Source organism: Pteropus alecto, unplaced genomic scaffold (assembly GCF_000325575.1).
Source record: "Pteropus alecto unplaced genomic scaffold, ASM32557v1 scaffold25, whole genome shotgun sequence".
NCBI lineage: Eukaryota > Metazoa > Chordata > Mammalia > Chiroptera > Pteropodidae > Pteropus > Pteropus alecto.
In genome coordinates, this window is record NW_006441955.1 from 9,674,043 (window position 1) to 9,696,174 (window position 22,132).

Sequence of the window (22,132 nt, forward strand, 5' to 3'; positions counted from 1 at the left end):
ATCCTGTCAATCATTCCTTTCTAAATATATCCAAAATCTGACCACTTCTTTCCCTCTATTCTGCCTCTATAATCTCCTAACAGGATTATTGCCAAGAGCCTCCTAAATAGTCTTCCTAATCCCACCCTAGCCCCACTACAGTCCATTCTCTACATAGGAGACCCCGTGATCACTATAAATCATTCCTCTGTTCAAAATCTTCTACTAGCTTCCCATAACTGCTGAAATAAATGCCAAGTCCTTACAACAGTTTAGAAGACCCTTCATGGTCTTGTCCCCCTACACCTCAACCATTCTTGCCTTCCTATACTCATTCAGCCCCAGCATCTTCTTGCTATTCCTTGAACACACCAAACATATTCTCAATTCAGGTCCTATGCACTTGCTGCTTCCTTCGCCTGAAAGACTCCCTATATCCACAGGACTTGCTCTCTTGCTTCTTTCCAGATTCTGTTCAGTGAGACCTTCTCTAACAAATGAACATATAAGCTAGTACGTTTTTCTGCTACTCAGCCCACTCTACTACCTTTAACCGGTTTTATTTTTCCCCAATGTGCTTACCACCGCTTTACAAACTATATGTATGTTTATTATTTGAATTACCTAATGAGAATGTTAGTTCCAAGAAAGCAGAGACTGTTTTGTTCCTTGCTCTTTCCCCAGTAATGAAATACAGAATGGTAGACTATCAATGAATATCAATATTAATCACAAAAATGAATGAATGAACCTCATGGTAGTTTCTTATCCAAAACCAGATGCAGGCTATTCCTTCAAATCGCATACTACTATAAATCATATTTGTTGTTGAATTATCATTTTGTACTTATCTTAGCATCCTGGAAATATCAAGAACCATGTTTTACTTCTCTTTGTATTCCCCGTATCAACCATTATTTCTTTCTTATAACAGGTACTCAATATTTGTTAAACTAAATTTGAAGACATACTGAAAGATATTTTTATAATACCCTGGATCTGTTGTGTTATCCTTTAGCAAACAGCCCAATACCAATTCCTAAACTGCTAAAGACTGTTCTGCTTTTATAACCAAACAGCAAATTTAATGCAAGTGAGACAGAAGAGAGTGTGTGACCTGCCTTGGAGATGTCTGATATTCATTTTGTACTGCTGTGAATACTGGAGAATATATTTTAAATGATGTTAACAAATCAAAAGATTTTTATAAGATAATGAAAACTACTTGACAGAAAGCTGCTTCAACTTGATTCATTACTGAATACTACAAAAAAAAAAAAAAATAGGGCCACACAGCACATGCTTTACTTTATCTTTATAAAGAAATAAATGACCAGAAAGCAAACTAATATCAAGAGATTTTTTTCCTAAGAAAAACTTCAGCATCACTATTGGAATTTATACCCACTTGACCCAAAATTTTTGCATAACTCGTTAATTGTTTTTTTTTTTTTAACAATAAGCTTAAATCACCGAGAAACGATTAAATTATGACCGATATATTAAAAAAATATGCCTTGAGTTTTAAATTTTCACCACATCCGTTAAAATTTTAAAATATGATACTAAAAAGGTTAAACTTTCATCATCAAGAAAAGTCAACTCACTGCAATTTGCTCCCCAAGACTTGTGGACAAAAGGATTTTACTTTTCAGCCAATTACTATGAAAACTGACAATCCATAATTGCAGTGATCAAAATAGCAACAAGCTAGAATTCTCCTTTTCTAAGCACAAGAAGTAATAGCATTCAAAATAAATGATGTGGTAAAAATAAGGTCTTGCTTTATATTGTGTTAGCTCACCTCAGGTATGAGTCTATCCAAGTGCTCCGCTCTGTTTCCATGAGAAGGATGTGTGGATAACCATTCTGGCAACTTGGGAGAACCAGAGAGGCCATCTATAAACTCCATCTGCTGCCAAAACACTGAACTTGATCTGACGTCCACACAGGCCTAAAACCAATATTAATAAAATCACAAAATGAGTTTCGTTATGAGGACACTTTTTTTACATTTATCTTTATGTCATTACATGTTTAAAAAAATATTTTCTATCATTCTAATAAGTAGAATATGTTCATTGCTTTAAAAATAAGTTTAAAGAATATGGTATTATATAACTTAAAGGAGAATATCCACCCTCTTCCTTGCCTCAACTTCTACACAATGTCTACAATAATACTACTCCTGAAGATAACCCAGTGTTTTCAGTATGGATATTAAAAACATGTATTAAAGGCAAAAATCTTCCAAATTAATATATTCTATGTTTTTATAAAAATAAGGTTTAAAAATCTAATCTGTTAATAGACTGTATTAAAGAAATTTTATTTTTAACCTATACCACTAGATTAGAAAACTTCAAATAAACATGAAGACTTGAATTTTAATATGGCCATCAAATCACCTATTTTTCCTCAATGTATGTGCTGAAGAACATATTTAAGTCATTCAAAATACCTTATAAAAGTATGTCTTTTTTAAAAAATAGGATATATAGATCTTGAGTACATGTATGTACAATTCCATCATGTATGTATATGCATATTTTATATGCATAGGACATTTCTGGAAGGCTATGTACAAAACTGTTAATAGTAGCTGTCCTAAGAATATAACGGGTGTTTCAAGGTAGAAAAAGAGCAAGACTTTTACTTTTAAACTATATTAATGTATATTATTTATATAATAAAAATTATTTCTGAATCCTGTATAAAATGATTTAAATATTATTATAAGCCTGTTCAATTTATTCACATCACTTAACTTACACTTTAAGAAATGAGACTGGAAAAAAAGTTGTTATATTTCTCAACCAGCTTACTTTCGATTAAATCTATTAAGAAAAAATTACACTATACAAATTAAATGTACTATCAAAAAGCCTTAATGTGCTATCAGACTTCAAATAGTGAGATTGTGATACACGAAAAGACAAATATAGAACATCATATGCTAGTCAACATCATTTTTAACACCATTAAAATATTTTTGAATGTTGGAAAAAGAAAAAGAAAACAATAATTTTAATTCGAAGCAAATTTTATTCAATATTTAAAGCAAACAATTTTTTTTATTGTGGTAAAATGCATATAACATGAAATTTATCTTAACCATTTTTAAGGGTACCATTCAGTGGTATTAAACATATTAACACTGTTGTACAGCCATAACCACCATCCATCTCCATAATTCTTTGCATCTTGTAAAACTCTACCTATTAGATATTAACTACCCATTCTTCCCTCCCCCCATTCCCTGGCAACCACCAATACAATTTCTGTTTTTATGGTTTTGATTACTCTAAGTACTTCATATAAGTGGAATCATACAGTACTTGTATTTTTGCGACTGGCTTATTTCACTTAGCACCATGTCCTCAAGATTCATCATATTACAGCATATTACAGAATTTTCTTACTTTTTAAGGCTGAATGATATTCCATTGTATGTATAAACCACATTTTGCTTTATCTATTCATCAGTCATTGGGTTGCTTCCACATTTCAGCTGTTGTAAATAATGCTGTTATGAACATTTCAGATGGATATACAAATATATCTTCAAGACCCTGTTTCAATTACTTTGGGTATATACCCAGTATGAGAACCACTGAATCATATGGTAATTCCATTTTTTTTTTTTGAGGAACAGCCATACTGTTTTTCATAGTGGCTATACCATTTTGCATTCCCACCAAACAATGTACAAGAGTTCCAATTTCTTCACAGCTTTGTCAACAGTTATTTGTTACTTTGATAGTAGCCACCCTAATGGGTGTGAGATGGTATGTCAATGTAGTTTTAATTTGCATTTCCCTAATTATTAGTGATGTAGAGCATCTTTTCACGTGCTTATTGGACACTCATGTATCTTGTCTATTCAATGGGTTGCTTAAATGTGTATTGTTTAATTTCCACAATTCTGTGAATTGTCCAGTTTTACTTTTGTTATTGATTTCTAATTCAACCCACTGTGGTCAGCGAAGATAATTTTGTATGATTATCTATCTTAATCTATTGAGACTTAATCTGTAGTCTAACATATTGTCTAAACTGGAAAATGTTCCAAACAATCTTGCTGTTGTTATTGAGTAGTGTTCTGTATATGTCTATTAGATCTAGTTGGTTTATTGTGTTAAGGCGTCTACTTCCTTATCTTTTATCTGGTTGTTCTATCCATTACTGTGAAAGGGGTATGGAAATCTCCAACTACTGTACAGCTATCTATTTGTCCCTTCATTTCTGTCAGTTTTTGCATTATATATTTTGATAGTCTGTAACTAGGTGCATAAAACCTTTATAACTGTTATAATTTCATATGAATATTCCATTACTATAAAATTTGCTTGTCTCACAATCTTTTTTGATTTAAAGTCTATTTGCCTGACATTAATATAGCCACCTCCACTCTCTTTTGGATATTATTTGTATGAAATATCTTCTTCCATCCTTTCACTTTTAACCTGTGTCTTTTGATCAATTGAGTCTCTTCTAAACAGTACATAATTGGGTCATGTGTTTTTATCCACTCTGCCAATCTCTGTCTTTAGATTGGAGAGTTTAATGCATTAATATTTAAAGTACTTACTAATAAAGAGGGATTTACTTCTGTCATTGTACTATTTGTTTTATATACACTCTACATCTTTTCTATCCCTCCTTTCCTTCATTACTGTCTTTTGGGTTCAGTTGATTTTGTATAGTGAAATGTTTAAACTCTTTTCTCTTTTCCTTTTATGCACATTCTATAGCTATTTTCTGTGTAATTACCATAGGGATTACATTTAACAACCTAAAGTTATAACACTCTACTATGAATTTATACCACCTTAACTTCAATAACATAAAAACTCTGTTCCTTTACAGTTCTATCTCCACCCTTTTGGGTCACGAATGTCACAAAATGACATCTTAATACACTGTATATCCCAAAACATAAACTAATAATTCTTCTAAATGTATTAGTCTCCTAAATTATGTAGAAAATAAGGTTTGGTGTTAACAAATCAAGGTTACAGTAATACTAGCTTTTATACTAATAATTTTTTCTTTAAATGTATTAGAAAACAAATCATGTAGAAAACAAACAAAAAGTAGTTATAACCCATTGCTACAATAACACTAGCTTTTATAATCGCCCTTGCATTTACCTTTATTAAGATCGCTATATCTCCAGACAGCTTTGAGTTACTGTCTAGTGTCCTTGCATTTCACCTTGCAGGAATTCCTTGAGCAGTTCTTACTAGGGCAGGTCTAGTGGTCACAAACACCTTCAACTTTTAACTGGGACTGTCTTAATTTCTCCCTCACTTTTAAAACAGCAGTCCCCAACCTTTTTGACACCAGGGACCAGTGCTCCTATGAGAATCTAGTGACTGGTGATCTGAGTGGAGCTGAGGAGGTGATGTTAGCACTGGGCTGCAAATACAGATGAAGCTTTGCTCACTCTCCTGCTGCTCTCCTCCTGCTATGTAGCCCAGTTCCTAACAGACCACTGACTGGTACTGAGTCCGTAGCCCGGGGGCTGGGGACTCTTGTTTTAAAAGACACTTTTGGTTCATATAAGATTGTCGGTTGACAGGGTTTTATTTTTTTTCCTTTTAGCATTTTGAATATATCAAGCACTGTCTTATAGTCTTCAAAGTTTCTGATGAAAAATCTGCTAAAAATCTTATTGAGAATCCTTTGAATGTGATGATTTGTTTCTCTCTTGCTCCTTTTGAGATTCACTCTTTATCATTGGTTTTGGTTTTAAGTTTGACTTGAATATATCTTAGTGTAGGTCTCACTGGTTTATCATATTTTGTGTTCACTGAGCTTCTCGGATGTTCATGTTCATGTATTTCAGCAAATTTGGGGAGTTTTCAGCCATTATTTCTTCAAATATTCCCTCTTCCCCTTTCTCTCTTCTCCTTCTGAGACCCCAACATATATGTTTGTCCACTTGATGGTCTCACACATATCCATTAGGATCTGTTAACTTTTATTCAATCTTTTTTTTTTTTAATTTTCTGTTCCTCAGCCTCAATAATTTCTACTGTCGTATTTTCAAGTTCACTGATTCTTTATTCTGCTTGTTCAAATATGCTTTTAAATCTGTCTAGTGAATCTTACATTTCTATTACTGCACCTTTCAGCTTTAGAATTTCTTGTTGGTTTCTTTTTAGGTTTTCAATCTCTATATTGATATTTCTATTTTATGCATAATCACTTTCTTGACTTTCTCCACAACTTCCTTTGGTTCTTTGAGCATATTTTAAAGTCATTGTCTAGTATATCTGCCACTAGGTCTTTTTCAGGGACAATTTCTGTTGATTTTTTTTTCTTTAATGGGCCATACTTTGCTGTTTCCTTGAATGACTTGTGATTTCTTTTGTTGAACACTGGACATCTGAATCTAATAACAATGTATTTCTGGAATTCAGATTCTATGCCTTTACTCAAGGTTTGCTGGTTTTGTTATTGTTTTTGTTGTGTGTGTGTGTGTGTGTGTGTGTGTGTGTGTGTTGCGGTGGGATTAGAGGGGGTAAGGCACCAGACCTATAAATTCCCCAGAAGTCCCTTCAGCCAGAGGGACTTGAAATAATGGGAGAAGGTGCAACAACAATGGTTTCTCACTGCTTTGTCTGCCCATCTGCAATCAAAAGCGGCATTCAGTGACCAGAGCACAGATCCATGATATTAGGAAGGCAAGGTTCTTTTTGTTCCCCCTGGCTACTGAAGCTATGTACAAGCTGTTCCAGAAACACATACACAGCTGTCTGCCATGTGACTGCAGGTGTGGAATAGGTAGCTGCTACTGTGTGAAGGGCTGAAATGGACTGAAATTAAGCAAAATTCATTGTCCAAGACTTCCCCTAAAAGTTGCAAGCCTTCAACAGACTCCAGAGCTCCAAAATAGTTAAAGCAGACAGATTCTGCCAATGTGATTGCTGTCTAGGTGGTGAGACAGATTTCTGGTGCTTTCTATTACAAATCTTTCCAGAACTATAATATAATTCCTTAAAACCATTGATTATTCTAAATTAAAAAGAATTCAAGGTATTTTGCCCTATTAAACATATACAGGTATATATGTGAATAAATAGGAAAATATAAATATTTACAACAAACATAAATATGTGATCCATGTTTATACATATACAAATATATCTATATATGTGCAAGGTATGTGTAATATGTGTGTGCTTGTGTATAAAATCTGTCATACATATGTATATTGATGCAGAAATACTTATGTGATGCTAAGTTCTAATTACACACAGAAATACGTCCTTCAATAGCAAGTCAGCATATTCACAATATAAATATAAACTGAGAAAATAAAGCAAGACATTCTTCTAAAATAACCAATAAAATACAAAATGAGTTGAAAGATTTTAACTGAAATTATAAGGTACCATTTTCAAAAGCATGACCCATCTAGCAGTTAAAAAAATGTTCTAAAAACTGGATGATAAACATTTAGACAGACTTTACAAATTCAGGAATTATCTACTATGAGGTTTATTTGGTACACAGACCAAAGCATATTTAATATTTTTTCATACCAAAAGTGCTAATCACAAGTAAAATACTTCCCCCTTCAATCTCTAAGAAAGACAGAAGGCAACCTTTAAAGTAATATCTGATATGCAGAAATAGAAGAAATTAATTATCCCAACAGACTAAAAAATATTCCAAACTTAAAAGTATTCCAAAAAAACTGGAGATATCTGCTTTAATATTAAGATAAAGGTGCTGAAGTTTGTGTACACTTCCAAAACCCAATTCAAAGACCCATAATGTCAAATAACTTTTGTTTTCAAAAGGAATATTTTACTTATATTTTTTCCATTTTATGAAAAATAAATGACAGGGTGACATCAACAAAATGGTAGAGTGCACTGATTCAACAACAATACACAGACAAATTCCCTTTGTGAGAAATGCAGAAACTAATTCAGAGACTTCTGCACTCTGAGCAAGTGTGAAACCAGACACATCAAAGCTAGTAGGAAAATTCAACACAGTTCCTACCATAACCTCTACACTCAACACAGGGCCATACAATTGGAAGGAAACCCAGTTTCCAGATTCTCCCTGGGTAAGGAAAGAGTTAGATCATATGCCCAACTTTCCAACTTTTCCAGGTTTGCCCAATGGACTGGCTTCTGTCTTGCCTCTCTCTGACCACTGATAAGACCCAACATAAACCAGATGCCTAGAAACCAGTGAAACAAAGATGACAGTTTGAACTAGCACACAGTAGTTATCAATGTCCTTCCTATAGCTCAGCAGAGAGCTAGCAGGCAAAAAGTCCCAGATTCCAGCTTCTCTTCCCTGGGAGGGAAGGAAGTAAACCACATGTCTAACACTGCAACACTTCTGGAAGCTGCCTGAGGACTGGCTAGTGTCTCATCTTTCTCAGAGCACTGACAGGACCCAGCATACTTTAGATGCCTAAGAGCCACTAAGAACAAAGACAGAGGTTTGCACTAGCATGAAGGTTTGAGAAGTCCCCAAAATTTCTGACTGGACTATTGATAAAAGACCTCTCCTGTATAAGTCCAGTCTAAGAAAACTGGAAGAGGTTGTTGCTTTTTCTAATGTGAAGAGACCAATGCAAAGAGTCAAGGAAAATGAAGAAATAAGAAAATATGTCCCAAAAACAAGTAAAATCTCCAGAAACAAACCCTGATGAAACAAATAGATAATTCAGTGACATAGAATTCAGACTAACTATCATAAAGATGCTCAACCAGGTCTGGGGAAGTTCATAAACAAAACGAGAATTACGACAAAGACAGAAAATATTTAAAAACACCAAACATAAATCTTGACACTCAAGAATACAATAAATGAACTGAAAATATTCGCTAGAGGGGATCAACTGCAGATACAATCCAGAAAGGATCAGTAAATTTAAAGACAAGTCACTGGAAATTATTCACTCATGGGAGTAAAAAAAAATAATAAGAGTGAAAAAAGCTCAATTAATTTATACGACACTATCTAACAGGCCAATATATGCATTATAGGAGTCCCAGAAAGATAGAGAGAAAAGCATTAAACTCCTCACTCAAAAGATAGAGTGTCTGAAAGCATGAAAAAACAATATTCAACTGTGGTCTACAAGAGATTCACTTTAGATTTAAGGACAGACTCAAACTGTAGGGCTGAGAAAAGATTTTCCATGCAAAAGAGAAGACTCCGTAAATAAAACTTGTGAGAAATGAAAGGGGAGACATTACAATTAAAGCCGCAGAAATAAAAAGAATCATAAGAGCTCACTACGAACAGTCATATGCCAAAGAATTTGATAATCTAGAAGAAATGGATAAATCCTAAATATATACAACCTACCAAGACTGAACCATAAATAGAAAATCTGAACAGACATAAAACTGCTTAGGAGATTGAATCAGTAATAATAAAAAAATCTCCCAACAACAAAAAATTCTCAGAACCAGATGGTTCACAGGGGAATTCTATCAAACATTTAAAGAAGAATTAATGTTAATCCTTCTCAAAATCATCCAAAAAATTGATTAGGAAGAAACAGTGTCAAACTCAGAGAAGCACAGTAGAACGTTGGTTGTCAGGGGCTAGGGGTAAGGAGAAATGGAAAGTTGCTATTCGACAGGTATATATTTTCAGTTATACAAAATGAATAAATTCTAGAGATGTACGACCTTGTACCTATTGTTAAAAGTACTGGTGCCTCTTGACTAGAAGATAGGTGGTAATAGAATAACAGATGCCATTTCTTAAGTATCTCTAAAAGTGAATCAATCCTACTCTGCCATTCTCGTTTTGGCTTTCCAAAGTTCCAAAGAATCAACAGAGCATAGATAGCAGCAAACCCACAACTACACAATTTTAAGACAATATAACTCTTGCAGCAAAAGCCTCTTCTAAACAAAAGAAAGCTTAAAAAGAAGAAAATTTTTCAGCCTTACTGGAATCAATTAATCAGTTTGTTCCTGACTTCTAAGTTTGTGACCTGGAAATTCAAATTCATTTGAATTTGGGAGAAATCCCCACCATTAAGTTAAATGTAACTATGCATTTCATATGCAGAAAACAAACACCCTGTCTATCTGGCATCTTACATTAAAAAGAAGCATTTAAGTCAACAATGTCTTCCTACAAACAGGTAGCATCCTCCATATTAAGTTCAAGTCTTTCTTCTTCCCCTTAGTATTCATTTATGTATTTTAAACCACTTAATTTCCTTCTCCTTTTGTATTCCTAGGAACTCCAGTATTGACAAAAGGAGAGTTTCTATTTAGTGACCACAGGCTCTAATTCTGAGACCATGGTATACCAGGCACTTCTCTGAGCATCATTCAAAGGGATGGCTTCTCCACATACACTGATCTTTTCTCTGCATTCTCCAAGCCCTGCAGGTTCCCAAGGTTTCTTCTTTGTGTCTCAGCTGGCTTTTTCCACTGCCCTGTGCTCTTGAATACTTTGGCCCAAGAATTCAACTCTCTAAGGAATGTTCCATAGGGTCCCCAAATTGTTGTCAGTTGAATTCTTGTACTTAAGTCCCCACTTACCCTTGCTGATCTAGATCCAATACTGTCTGATTTGTCTCTCTAGCTTTGAAATCAGTTATGCAGGGAGTACATTTCCTTTTATTTTCCATATCTGTTTAGCTTAGTCTCAAGTATTCGACTTTTTTCTTAAGTAAAATTCTCTTTCTCCAGGTCGATCAGTGTGAATTCTTTCTCTCCTTCCTTCATTTTTTTTCTTTTTCTTCTTATATATTTTCACCCTTCTTTTTCTGACAGAACTAAAATATCTCGATTTAAAAACTGATCTTCTTCTTCCCTGAATCTCTGGTTCCTAAAGACAGAGTTTTCACATATACTTTTTAAATTTCCTTAATCCTTGAGTTTGTAATCATTACTCAGATTTTACTCTCCACCTCACCCCAAAATATAATACACGTGTTTCATAATAAGGATCTCTGTTTCTTTTCTTTTCCCCAGGTCCTAAAAGACTTCCCTCTCACAGCTTTATTGAAGTATAATAGGAAATTAGTTGCTTATATTTACATTGTACAATTCAATGAGTTTTTTTCAATTATAGTTGGCATACAATAATATATTAGTTTCAGTTGTATAGCATAGTAATTAGAGATCTATATAACTCATGAAGTGGTCACCTGACTAAAACAAGTACCCCTCGTCCCCTTTACATATCTTTTACAACATTGCTGACTATTTTTATGATACACATTTCTCCACGACTATTTTGTATCTATCAATTTGTACTTCTTAATCCCTTTGCCTTTTTTCACCATCTCTCCAACCCCCTCCCATCTAGCAGTCCTCAAAATATTCTCTGTATCTATAGTTTGTTTTTGTTGTTTATTTTGTTCTTTAGACTCTATATGTACGTAAAATCATGTGGTATTTGTCTTTCTCCATCTGACTTACTTCATTCAATGTAATACCTTCTAGGTTCATCAAGGCAATTTCTTTTTCCATCCCCTTCCTTTCAGTCTATATGTCTTTTAATCTGAAGTGAGTCTCTTATAGGCGGCATATGTAGGGGCCTTGCTTTCTTTTACATTCAGCCACTCTATCTTTTGGTTGGAGTACTTAATGCTTTTCCATTTGAAGTACTTCTTGATAGGAATGTAGTTATTACCACTTTTTATTCCTGTTTTTGATACACGCTTTTTCTTCTTAAAGAAGTCCCTCCAACAGTTTCTGTAATATTGGCTTGGTGTCAATAAATTCCTTTAGCTTGTTTTTGTCTGGGAAGCTCTTTATCTCTCCTTTGACTCTAAATGATAGCATTGCTGGATAAGTATTCTTGGTTGTAGATCCTGGGTTTTCATCATGTCAAACATTTTATACCAAGCCCTTCTGTTCTATAAAGTTTCTTTTGAGAAATCAGCTGCCAGTCTTATGGGAGCTCCCCTATAGGCAACTTATTAATTTTCTCTTGCTGCTTTTAAGATTCTCTGTTTGCATTTAAACTTTGGCATTTTAATTATGATGCGTCTTGGTGTGGGCCTCTTTGAGTTCATTTTTGGGGGGTCTCTCTGAGCTTCCTGGGGTTGTATGTCTATTTCCTTCACCAAGTTAGTGAAGTTTTCCATCATTATTTCTTCAAATAGGTTTTCAACTTCTTGTTCTCTCTCTTCAGGTATCCCTATGGCGGAGATGTTGTTACTCTTAATTTTGTCCCATAGCCTCCTTAAATTATTATTATAGTCTTGGTTACTTTTTTCTTACTGTTCTGGTTGGGTGTCCTTGGCTTCCCCATCCTCTATATCGGTGTTTCAATCCTCTTCTTCCTCCACTCTGTTGATTCCCTCTAATATACTCATCTCAGATCATGTGTTCTTCATTTCTGACTGGTTCCTTTTTATAATTTCCATTTTTATGTTTTTTTTAATCTCTTTATTAAAGTTCTCGCTGAGTTCAACTACACTTCCCCTAAGTTCACTGAGCATCTTTATAACCAGTGTTTTGAACTCTGCCTCTGTTAGATTGCTTGACTCCATTTTTTCCTTGATCTATGTTCTGTTCTTTCATATGGTTTCTGCTTCTTTGTCTTCCCATTGTGGCCACCTTTCTGTGTCTGTTTCTATGTACTAATCAAAGCTCCTAAGTCTCCTGGTCTTATTGGCGTGGCTTTGTGTAGTAGGTGTCCAGTAGCACAGTCCCGAAAAGAGGTTCAGCTGCAGGCCAAGTATAGCCCCAGCCTGTGCTTCTCCAGAACCACCTGTTAAGATTCAGCAAGCAATCCAAAGACCGTGCTTATAGTTGCCTCAAAAAGCCATGCCAGAATCCGAGGTTGGCTGCCCCCAGTATGAGTCTTAGCACTGCTCAGCAAGTGGTACAGGACTTGCCAAAGACATAACTGGATGTGGCTTGGGTAGAACCACGAGTTGGGGGAGACGGAGTTTCAGGGAATCCTCTGCGCAGAGCGAGACCTCTGTTATCCAGTATGATGATGCCTCAGCTACGGCAGCGCTGCATCACACACTGGGAGAGAGCAGGGCTCAACAGAGGGACAATGGACACCACCAGAATTTCTGCCTGGGAGAAAGCCTCACCTCCAGCCCTTGCTCCAACAACTCAGCATCTCCCCGTGAGTCTCTGGTGCCCCCCAAGCAGCCAACCCAGCACTGGTGCTCAGAGCGAGCAGGCCTGTCACTGCGAAAGTCCGATTGCAGGCACAGCTCCTTGAAAAAGCATCTGCTGCTGTGGTAGCCTCTGTCCCATTCAGCCACTGGGGACCAGGAAGCCTCGAGTCTTCGCTCCCCTCCTATCTCCAACCATTGCTGAGTGATTTCTTATCCCTCTCCCTAGTTATAGGACTTCTGTTCATCTAGATTCCCAGGCGACTCTGCTTGCTGTTTGCTCCGTGTTTCTGTCTCAACTTTGATGTGGTCGCAAGAGGGGATGAAGGAAACTTCTATCATCTGTACCATTTCTCCTCTCTAACAGATCCAGCTTTCTTTTAAACAGTTTGCTAATGAAGTCCATCTCTTTGTTTTGTTAAACTCACGATCTAGACTAGCCTTTATGTAATGAATAATCTTACACTAGTGTGAGAACACATGGTGGGATGGTGGGGGGCAATGAGTAACCCTCCCCAAAAAAGTACTGTATTATACACTTAAAATTCTATTGAGAGTAGATCTTATGTTAAATGTTCTTAACACAATTAAAAAAATGAAAAAGTGATAATTATAGATCAAAATGGAAATATTTTTTAAAGAAATATTCAGCCCATCACAAGCCTAACTTACTTGCTTCCATAAAAATTATGGCAAAGTAAGGAACTTGTGTTTATCAAGTGTCTGGAAATACATAAAGAAAGAAAGGCTAGGAGATTTTCTAGACAACATTTTCTTCTTAAAATAGAACTAGTAATGGCCACAGTTAGCCAGGGGAAACATAAGAAAATATGTGAAATACATTGGTCCTGGAATACCTTTTGACACAGTATACTGGGATAATGAGAAGAGCACAGGTTTTAGAATTAGAAAGATCTGGGTTCAAAATGCCAGTTTATTTTAATTAATAATCATTTATATCACACTATGTGCCAGGTACTTTTCTATATGCATTACAAATACTATCTCATTATATTAATTCACTTAATCGCCATAACAACTTCATGAGGCAAGTACTATTATTACACTCATTTTATAGATCAGATGAAGAAACCAAGTCCCATAAAAGCCAAGTAATTTGCCAAGGGTCACACAACTAATAAATGAGAGAACCACAATTTGAACCCATGTAGACTAGTTCCAGAGTTTGTGACCTTAGGCCAATAATTTAGTCTCCAGAAATCTGATTCATCAGAAAAATGAAATTAAAGCAGTGGATCATTAGGATTAAATGTGATAATTCTTGTAAAGTAGCCAGCTCAGAACATGGTGAAAACTATGTCTACTCTTCCTTTCCTCTGGTGAGCAACCAGAGTCCATTGGTTATTGCAAGAGGCTAGGTTTGATCATAAGCGATGATGTCATGAGTTTAACAACTAAAGGGTCTGGTTTAATTCAGCCTATAATATCAATATGCATGAATATGTATTAAGGGGCATATTAATTGACAAAGAATTTTCTACTACTCATTTAGAAACTCATTGGTAGAGGTAGATGGAGTAAAAGGGGTCAAATATGTGGTGACATTAAAGAATTAAAAAAAAAACTCATTGGACTGGTATATTCGTAAGAGCATGGTAGTATAACTGTTCTTATAATTCAGACATTACCCAATGCCAAAACAGTGCTAGAGAAAAATGAATAAATAGATCTAGACCTAGTATATCCTTACCTATAACCAAAATTTTCATTAGAATTACAAAGATGAAAAGTATCTCTGTATTTTGCTCTTTCTCTTCAGCTAGATTCTCCAACAAAACTCTTGCCAGATATCACCATCTCTAAAAGGTAAATTCTGATATTAGCAGTTTTGAATCTTTTTTCACAATGCTATTAACAGCCTACACTTGTCCCAGACATTCTGGCATTCCCTCCTGTATTCCACATAAACTTGTGGTAGGTAAAATACTATACAGTCTGGAGATAATACTACAAAGGACTATGGCAAAAGGGTAGCTGGATTCCTAGAGGTTATTTTAATAGATGAGATTTAAAGGGACCAAAACAGATATAAAAATGGGCATCTTAGAGGCAATATTGTAGAAGACCAAAATTGTTCTTAGTGGGTTAAAGTATTAAAGACGTTCCATTTCAGAAATAAATGTATCTTTATCCTCGGAGGGAAAAACCTTACTATCTGTGAGACCTCTGGCGAGTTACTTAATTTCTCCATTTCTCAGTTTCATCTGTAAAATGAGAGTAATAATAGTACCTATACTTCACAGGGTTGTTATAAAGATTAAAAGTTAACACATGTAAAATACTCAGAACAGTGCCAAGCACAAAAAGAAACGTTAGCTATTATTATCATTGTTGTCAACGGCTTCATCAGTGTTATCACACTATTGTGATCATTGTCATTATCATCTGCCAGAACACGGGTTCATTTCGATCTCTCTTTCATAGATTCATTTTCCCAATACTGCCAATGGCATCACTTGTTAAAGCTCACTTTACTTTGTAAACTATTTCTTGTCTAAACATTTTTCCAGCCAATAATTAAAAATCGCTCTTTAACAACGAATGTGGCAATGGTTTCAGCTAAACCATATTTGCTAATTCCTCTCATTAAAAAAAAAAGAAAAAAGAAAACCTGACCTATCAAAACTAATATGCCCTAACAAAGAGGAGGAATGGAAAGACTTTGATTATTTTGTACTTCATTTCATTTTAAAGTGTTTTGCATCTTTTTATTGCCAGCATATCAGTTCATCAATCAATATAATAAATTAATTCGTAATAAATTTTAATGTATATATTTTTCTCTAGCCTAGATAAGGTTTTATCATAAGACTCAACACTTAGTATTGAAATCACAGCAATAAAAATTAAACAAATACACAAAAGCCTGTCTCATTTCTCTAGGTAATACAATTAGGTTCAAAATAAGATGTAATAGATAATGTATGCATTATGAACATTTACCTTATAACTAACTTATTAATGAGATGTTCTCATGCATGGCTTTTTCTTTCTTAAATAAATACCAAATAAATTACCTAAGAGATTAACTCAAATAAAACACAAAGACAGTCAGTTTGCTATGACAAAGTCTCAGATTACTAACCTGGAAAACTCAGACCTGCATTCTAGCTCGGCCTTTCTGCTAACTAGGTATGTTATTGGACAAACCACTTCACCTTTTTGGACCCTAATTTCCTTATCTGTAAAAGGAGAAGGTAAATTAGATTATTTCCAATTTTCTGTCATACTTCAAAAGTCTGTAATTCTTTAACTTATTTTAGAGAGTTTAGAATTTTGAATTTTATTTCTGTGATGAAAGTAAATTTTGCTTATTACCTATTTCCCTCACTAGATGGTGCTATCTGCTTAGTTATTCAGGCTACTTGAGGAAACCAGCAGGTAATCTCTCTCACCAGAGCCATTTACAAACTTCTGTGGCTAGACAATTCCTCCCTTTAGAGCAGTGGTCCACAACATTTTTGGCTCTAGGGATGGGTGATCCTATGAGAATTCAATGCCTGACGATCGGAGGTGGAGTTGAGGCGGTGATGCAAGCGCTGGGAAGCTTCACTTGTCACTTACTTCCTGTTGTGCAGCCCAGTTCCTAACAGGGCAGGGCTCTCCAGGTCACCACAGGTTATAACATCCCTGCCCCCTCATCTTACAGGCCCATTAAATATCAGTAATCTCCACCTTCCAGATCACTGTGACAATCAAAAACAAGCACATAAAGTACCCTACTAGTTTAGAACCAGTAAAAGAAAATGTACTATTTTTCATAGTTAAGAAATAGATACTCAAAAATAAAAATAGATGATTTAGTTGTTTGTGAAATCAAATAAAAGTAATTTCTGTAAATGGGTGTAAAGTGTCAAATTCTCTTTACAGTGACATGAATATACAAACATAACAAAATCAAATACTTCATAGGACATCTTTTTTGTCAGCTGATACCGAATAGGTAGTTATCATTCTGTGCTTAAGACACATCTCAATTCTACCAGTTTTTATTAATTCTGTACTAGTCATTCTGATAATTTATGCGATGTCATATAAATGAAAAATTAAACAACTATAAAAATGTAAGTATACAAATAAACTCACAGCCAATAGCAGAGTAGAGAGCACTCTGGGGAAGGGAAGGTGCTTATTTTGAAAGAGGCCTCATGAGTAACTTAATTTTAATGAATTTTTCATATTGTTTAGCCCTTGGCCTGAAAAGTTCATAAATCCAATGGGACAGCACATGACCAATAAATCTCTCAAGAATAGTTCTCAATAACCAAGCTCACAAGACTGACATAAAATCAGAAATGTCAATTTATTAATTTATGGCAATACCTATAACTGCCAAAACTACCAAGGATACAGAACATGTTCTCTCCTTTTCAGGCATGGTACAAAGGAAGACAGGGTATGATTGGAATATTGTCTAATAAGCAGAGAATTGAGAATGAGGGAATTATGTTATGTGATTTGAATATTAAACGGCAAGAAATCAAAGGAGTCTGACGCATCAATGTCTAAAAAAAGGATCAAGCCTCAAATAAGAATCAAGTCCAAGATACTCAAAATAACCTTTTTGGGCAGGTACTATCATTATTCCCATTTTTCAGACTAGAAAATAGACTTGAAGATGTTAAATGATTTGCCTAAAGTCATGTGGAGAAGACAGGCATCCAGGCTTAGGTCTGTCTGACGCTGGAGCCCAAGGTCCTAATCACTATACTAAATACACTATAAAATCCTTAAAATTGCTAACGAAGAAGTCTCTACCTTTCATTTTTATCTCTTGACACGAGTGCTCTTGAATTCTATCTACATTTTAGTGATACTGTATTTTCAACTCCTGGACTAAGCCATCATTTCTCTTGCCTTTGAACATGCTATCCGCCATGCCAAAAACACCCCCATCAACATCTTCACCAGAATAATTACTGCTTAGCTTTCATATCCCCCCTTCAAATAATTTTTTCTCAGTATTATCCCTAGATTAAGTTTTCCTGATACCTACAGTTATATCTCTCTGCTATATTCTTCGGTTGGGATACTGTATATCTCTATTATAATACTTCAAACTATAAAAATTACAGTTTATTGAATGTTCCTGTTTCTTATTCAAATTCTGACCTCCATAAAGGTATTGTGTATCCCTATATCCTGGGGGATGACAGGCACACATTAAATATATGGTGAATGAATAAATGAAAATCAACACAACAGATCAGAGAAGAAATATATAAATGTAAGGAGAGTGGCGCCTGGGCCTAAAAGATCTGTTTTCTGATTATATCAACAAATATTAAAAAAGAATCCATCGATCAGAATTAGGGGGTTAGTCAGCCCCAAAACTGAAAAATCTGGTGGCAAATGCTGGCCAATGTCCATTTAAGTCTTGCCTTGAGAAAGTGAATATCCTAGCTTACTAGCCCTGATTCTTATGTGTGGCAAGGTGGAGAATGGAACAGAGGGAAGTATGAATGGAGTCAATGAAAGCTATAATGAGACTGGTGCAGAAGTTCAGGTAAAACATGTTAATAGTGGAGATGGAAATACTGAAATATATTTTACAGACAGAACTCCCAGGACTTAGTAAATGGTTATATGTAAATCATAAAGAAGAGGGAAGTGCTAAGGAGAACTCCAGATTTTTTCCAGAAGCAACTGAACATAAGGTTACGGTATATTTATTGGGAAAAGAAAAACTAGAAGAGAAAAAGGTGAAAAAGGAAATCAAGAATTTAACACTGAATATATTAGGTTTGAGATACTTGTGAAATGTAAAGAGGAAATAACAGGCTGACATTTGGACATAAGTGATTAAAAGATTAGTGCTCTTAGAACTTTAATTATAACGACTCTACGATATAGGTCCTATTATTGTTCCTATCTTACAGATGAGAAAAACTCAAGGTGCAAAAAGGATAAATAACTTGCCCAAGATCACACAGCTAGTACACTCTGGCAAAGCGGATTCGCAAACTGAGGCAGTCTAGTTCCAGAGCTCACTCATTATCACCACACTATATTGCTTCTTTGGTAGCCGATTGATACTCTGCCCTATGGGAATTCCAGAAAGGTTCAGTGTTTAGTACCTAGTAAAGAAGGGGTGAGGTATAAGGTTCAAACAGAAAATTAAGCAAAAGTCTCTACAATGAATGAGAAAAACCCGACTTCCCTCCCCATTGCAATCCCTAAACAGAGACAGCTAGTTTTACAAGATTCTTCTGCAAAGACACTTGAACAGCAATAGAGGAAAGACCTAGACATATTTGGTGTGAAACTCCCTCCAAAAGAGCTGCCTCACTGACCTATAATCTTACAGTAAAGTCCACTATCCAACTTATGCACACAGAGCTTCTGAAAAGTTCCTTAGTGCCTTCTTGTAAAACATGGACAATCATGAATCACAAATTTGGGGATTTACAGTTCTATCCATGAGGAAGTTAACTGGTACTGGACTTGTCCTTCCACCATAAATAACTATGAAACTGGACAGAATATGTGAGGCAAACATTTTCAGGAAGGACAGAATGTAATCCTTAAGAGAAAGAGAAATACCTAAGGTGCTCCCCAGATTTGCTTCTGCTCTCTGCCTAGGACAGTTTCCTGACCGCAAGAGAGGGCGGTGGAACCCAAGTAGAACATGGTGTGCTTCTGACCCAAGGAGTTAGGAGACAGGAGTTTAAGGCCGCAGAAGTGGCTGGAACTTGTGAAGTAAGATACCAGAAAGAAGTTTGCCCCAGAAATTGGTGTAGAGGTTCCTTAAACTGGTTATCATCAAAATTAAAAATGTTTGCTTTACAAAAAACAAACAAACAAATCCTGTTAAGGAAAAGAAAAGACAAGACAAAGATGAGAAAAAGCTAGTTTCACATATCTATATCCATAATCACATATCCAACAAATGACTATATCCAGAATGTATAAGTAACGCTCTAAAGTCAATAGTAAGAAAACAAACAATCCAATCTTATCATGGCAAGACTTGAACAGATACTTGACCAAGGAGGAATACATAAAATCATTAGTCAGATTATAAAAGACTAAATCTTCCATAACAAGAAACCAATAATGTCAAAACGTGAGTCAAGAAATTATAAAATAAAACATATTACACAGAAATATAGAGGTAAAGAGCTAAACGAATTTAAGGTGATTTTCACCTCTGGTTGTAAGGGGGTGGGAGGATGCAGTGAAGGCTGTTATTTCCCATTATAATACTAAATGACTTTCTATAATAAAATGTGTGGCTATACACACACACACACACACATATTTAAAGGGAATAATGGTTAAAAGCATAAAATGCTAGTAATAAAAACAACAAGATAAAGATAGAAAGGTAAGTATAGAATATGACAACACGGAGGTAGACAAGCTGATCTTGAGAAATGTAATTATAGAAGAGGGATAGGGCAGAAACCAAACTGTAGCGTGGACCTTGAAATCATACACACTGGGGTGTGAATCATAGCTCTGCCATTTTGTACCTGTGAACAAGAAAGTAATTTAACCTATCTTCAGTTCCGTCATCTGTAAAATGAAGATAATGCTCAGAACAATAACTACTTCATGGAGTTACTATAAGGATTAGATTAAGCAATGTATATAAAATACTGAGCACATTACTGGCACATAATAAATATTAAATGGCAGATAATGATGTTATTACCTAAAAATGTGATATCACAGAATAAATGGTAGTATAAATATAAAATTTGAAGTTTTTATACTGTTTCTCCCTTTTGATAGAAAATAAATATTTGTATTCAGAGATGGCATTTTTATATCCTAAGTGCTCCATAACTAAGATATTACCTGTATCACTATGTATTCACGACTTATCTTCTGTACTAATATTGTTTTCTCCTTTGAACAAAATAAACGATAATATCACAACTGGCAAAAAGGTCACCTAGTCCGCAATACAATATTTTGTTTGCTTTAGAAATGAAATCATAGTTTTATCTATCCAGATGTACTTTTAAAAAATATATGGCTTGCATATTATAAATAATCAAAGTAATATCAATATTTCCTTACTAACTTCTCTAATTTCATTCTTTAAATAAAACAGAAAATTTACCTTATCAAGTCATCCAAAAACACAAAACTGGCATTTGATTACTCACATAGTAATTACTCAGAGTAGTAACTCCCAAAATGCCTGAAGAGCAGAATCACTTGGAAGCTTGTAAACATATTCAGTTTCAGAGTTTCATCATTTAACTACTGATTTAGAATTTCCAAGTGCGGAGCCTAGAATATGTATTTTTTAAAATCTACCCAGCAAAAATATAATAAAAGGCAATCTTTAAAAGAAGAAACAAAAAAAGGCAATAAAAATAAAACAATATGCTCAACTTTACAACTAGGAAAAAAAAATGCAAATGTTTAAAAGCAATGAGATTCCATTTTTTGTCCATTAACGAAAATTAAAGAGACCAAAAACAGTGTTGATGTAGGTATAAAAAGGGACATTCTGATATGTCATTGGAAATATTAGCTATCTACATTTTGGAATAATTGAGTTATCTTTTAAAAATAAAAAATGAAAATGACATCGATCCTACCCTACAGCTATAAAAGCCCAAGGAACATAAGAATATGTCTCAGGATGCCCATTTCAGAAATATTTGTAATAAAAAAAAATTAGAAATAACATAATTGTTCATTAATAGGTACATAATTAAGTGAATTATCCTTATTACAGAAGATTAGGTAGCTATTGAAAAGACTAAGTTAGAAATTTCCTCTTCTAGCAGCAATAGAGTGAGTAGCCTATAGCAGAACAATGTTCCTGTAAGAAATACGTAGAAAACCTGGATAAAATATAAATAATATTTGTTCAAAGGTATTGGAGAGTTACCAAGTTAGCCAAGGCTAGAGAAGCCAAAATTCCAGAAAGAAGGAAAGCTTATTTAGGTGAATCTGATCTTCTATATGTTGTATTTCTCCTCAGCAAATCTGTTAAATTTTAAGCAGTAAGAAGGCTGAGAATATGAACAGAACGCAGAAGAAATCCAAGCAGAAAGAGGTGACTAAAGAGAAGCT

The 22,132-nt window shown here is 34.8% G+C and overlaps 1 protein-coding gene across 8 annotated transcripts in view; it reads right to left on the minus strand.

Annotated features, from left to right (window-relative positions):
• The window catches only part of OMA1 (OMA1 zinc metallopeptidase), a 61,592-nt gene that overhangs the window by 13,048 nt on the left and 26,412 nt on the right, over positions 1-22,132 (minus strand). For all 8 annotated transcript variants that reach the window (XR_003048563.1, XM_015595295.2, XM_006919255.3 and 5 more), the window contains exon 8: positions 1,784-1,933. Coding sequence is in view for 7 of the 8 variants with exons in the window: in XM_015595295.2 (XP_015450781.1) it covers positions 1,784-1,933 (150 nt within the window). In the remaining variant the exon portion in view is untranslated. The remainder of the gene's footprint in view (positions 1-1,783; positions 1,934-22,132) is intronic.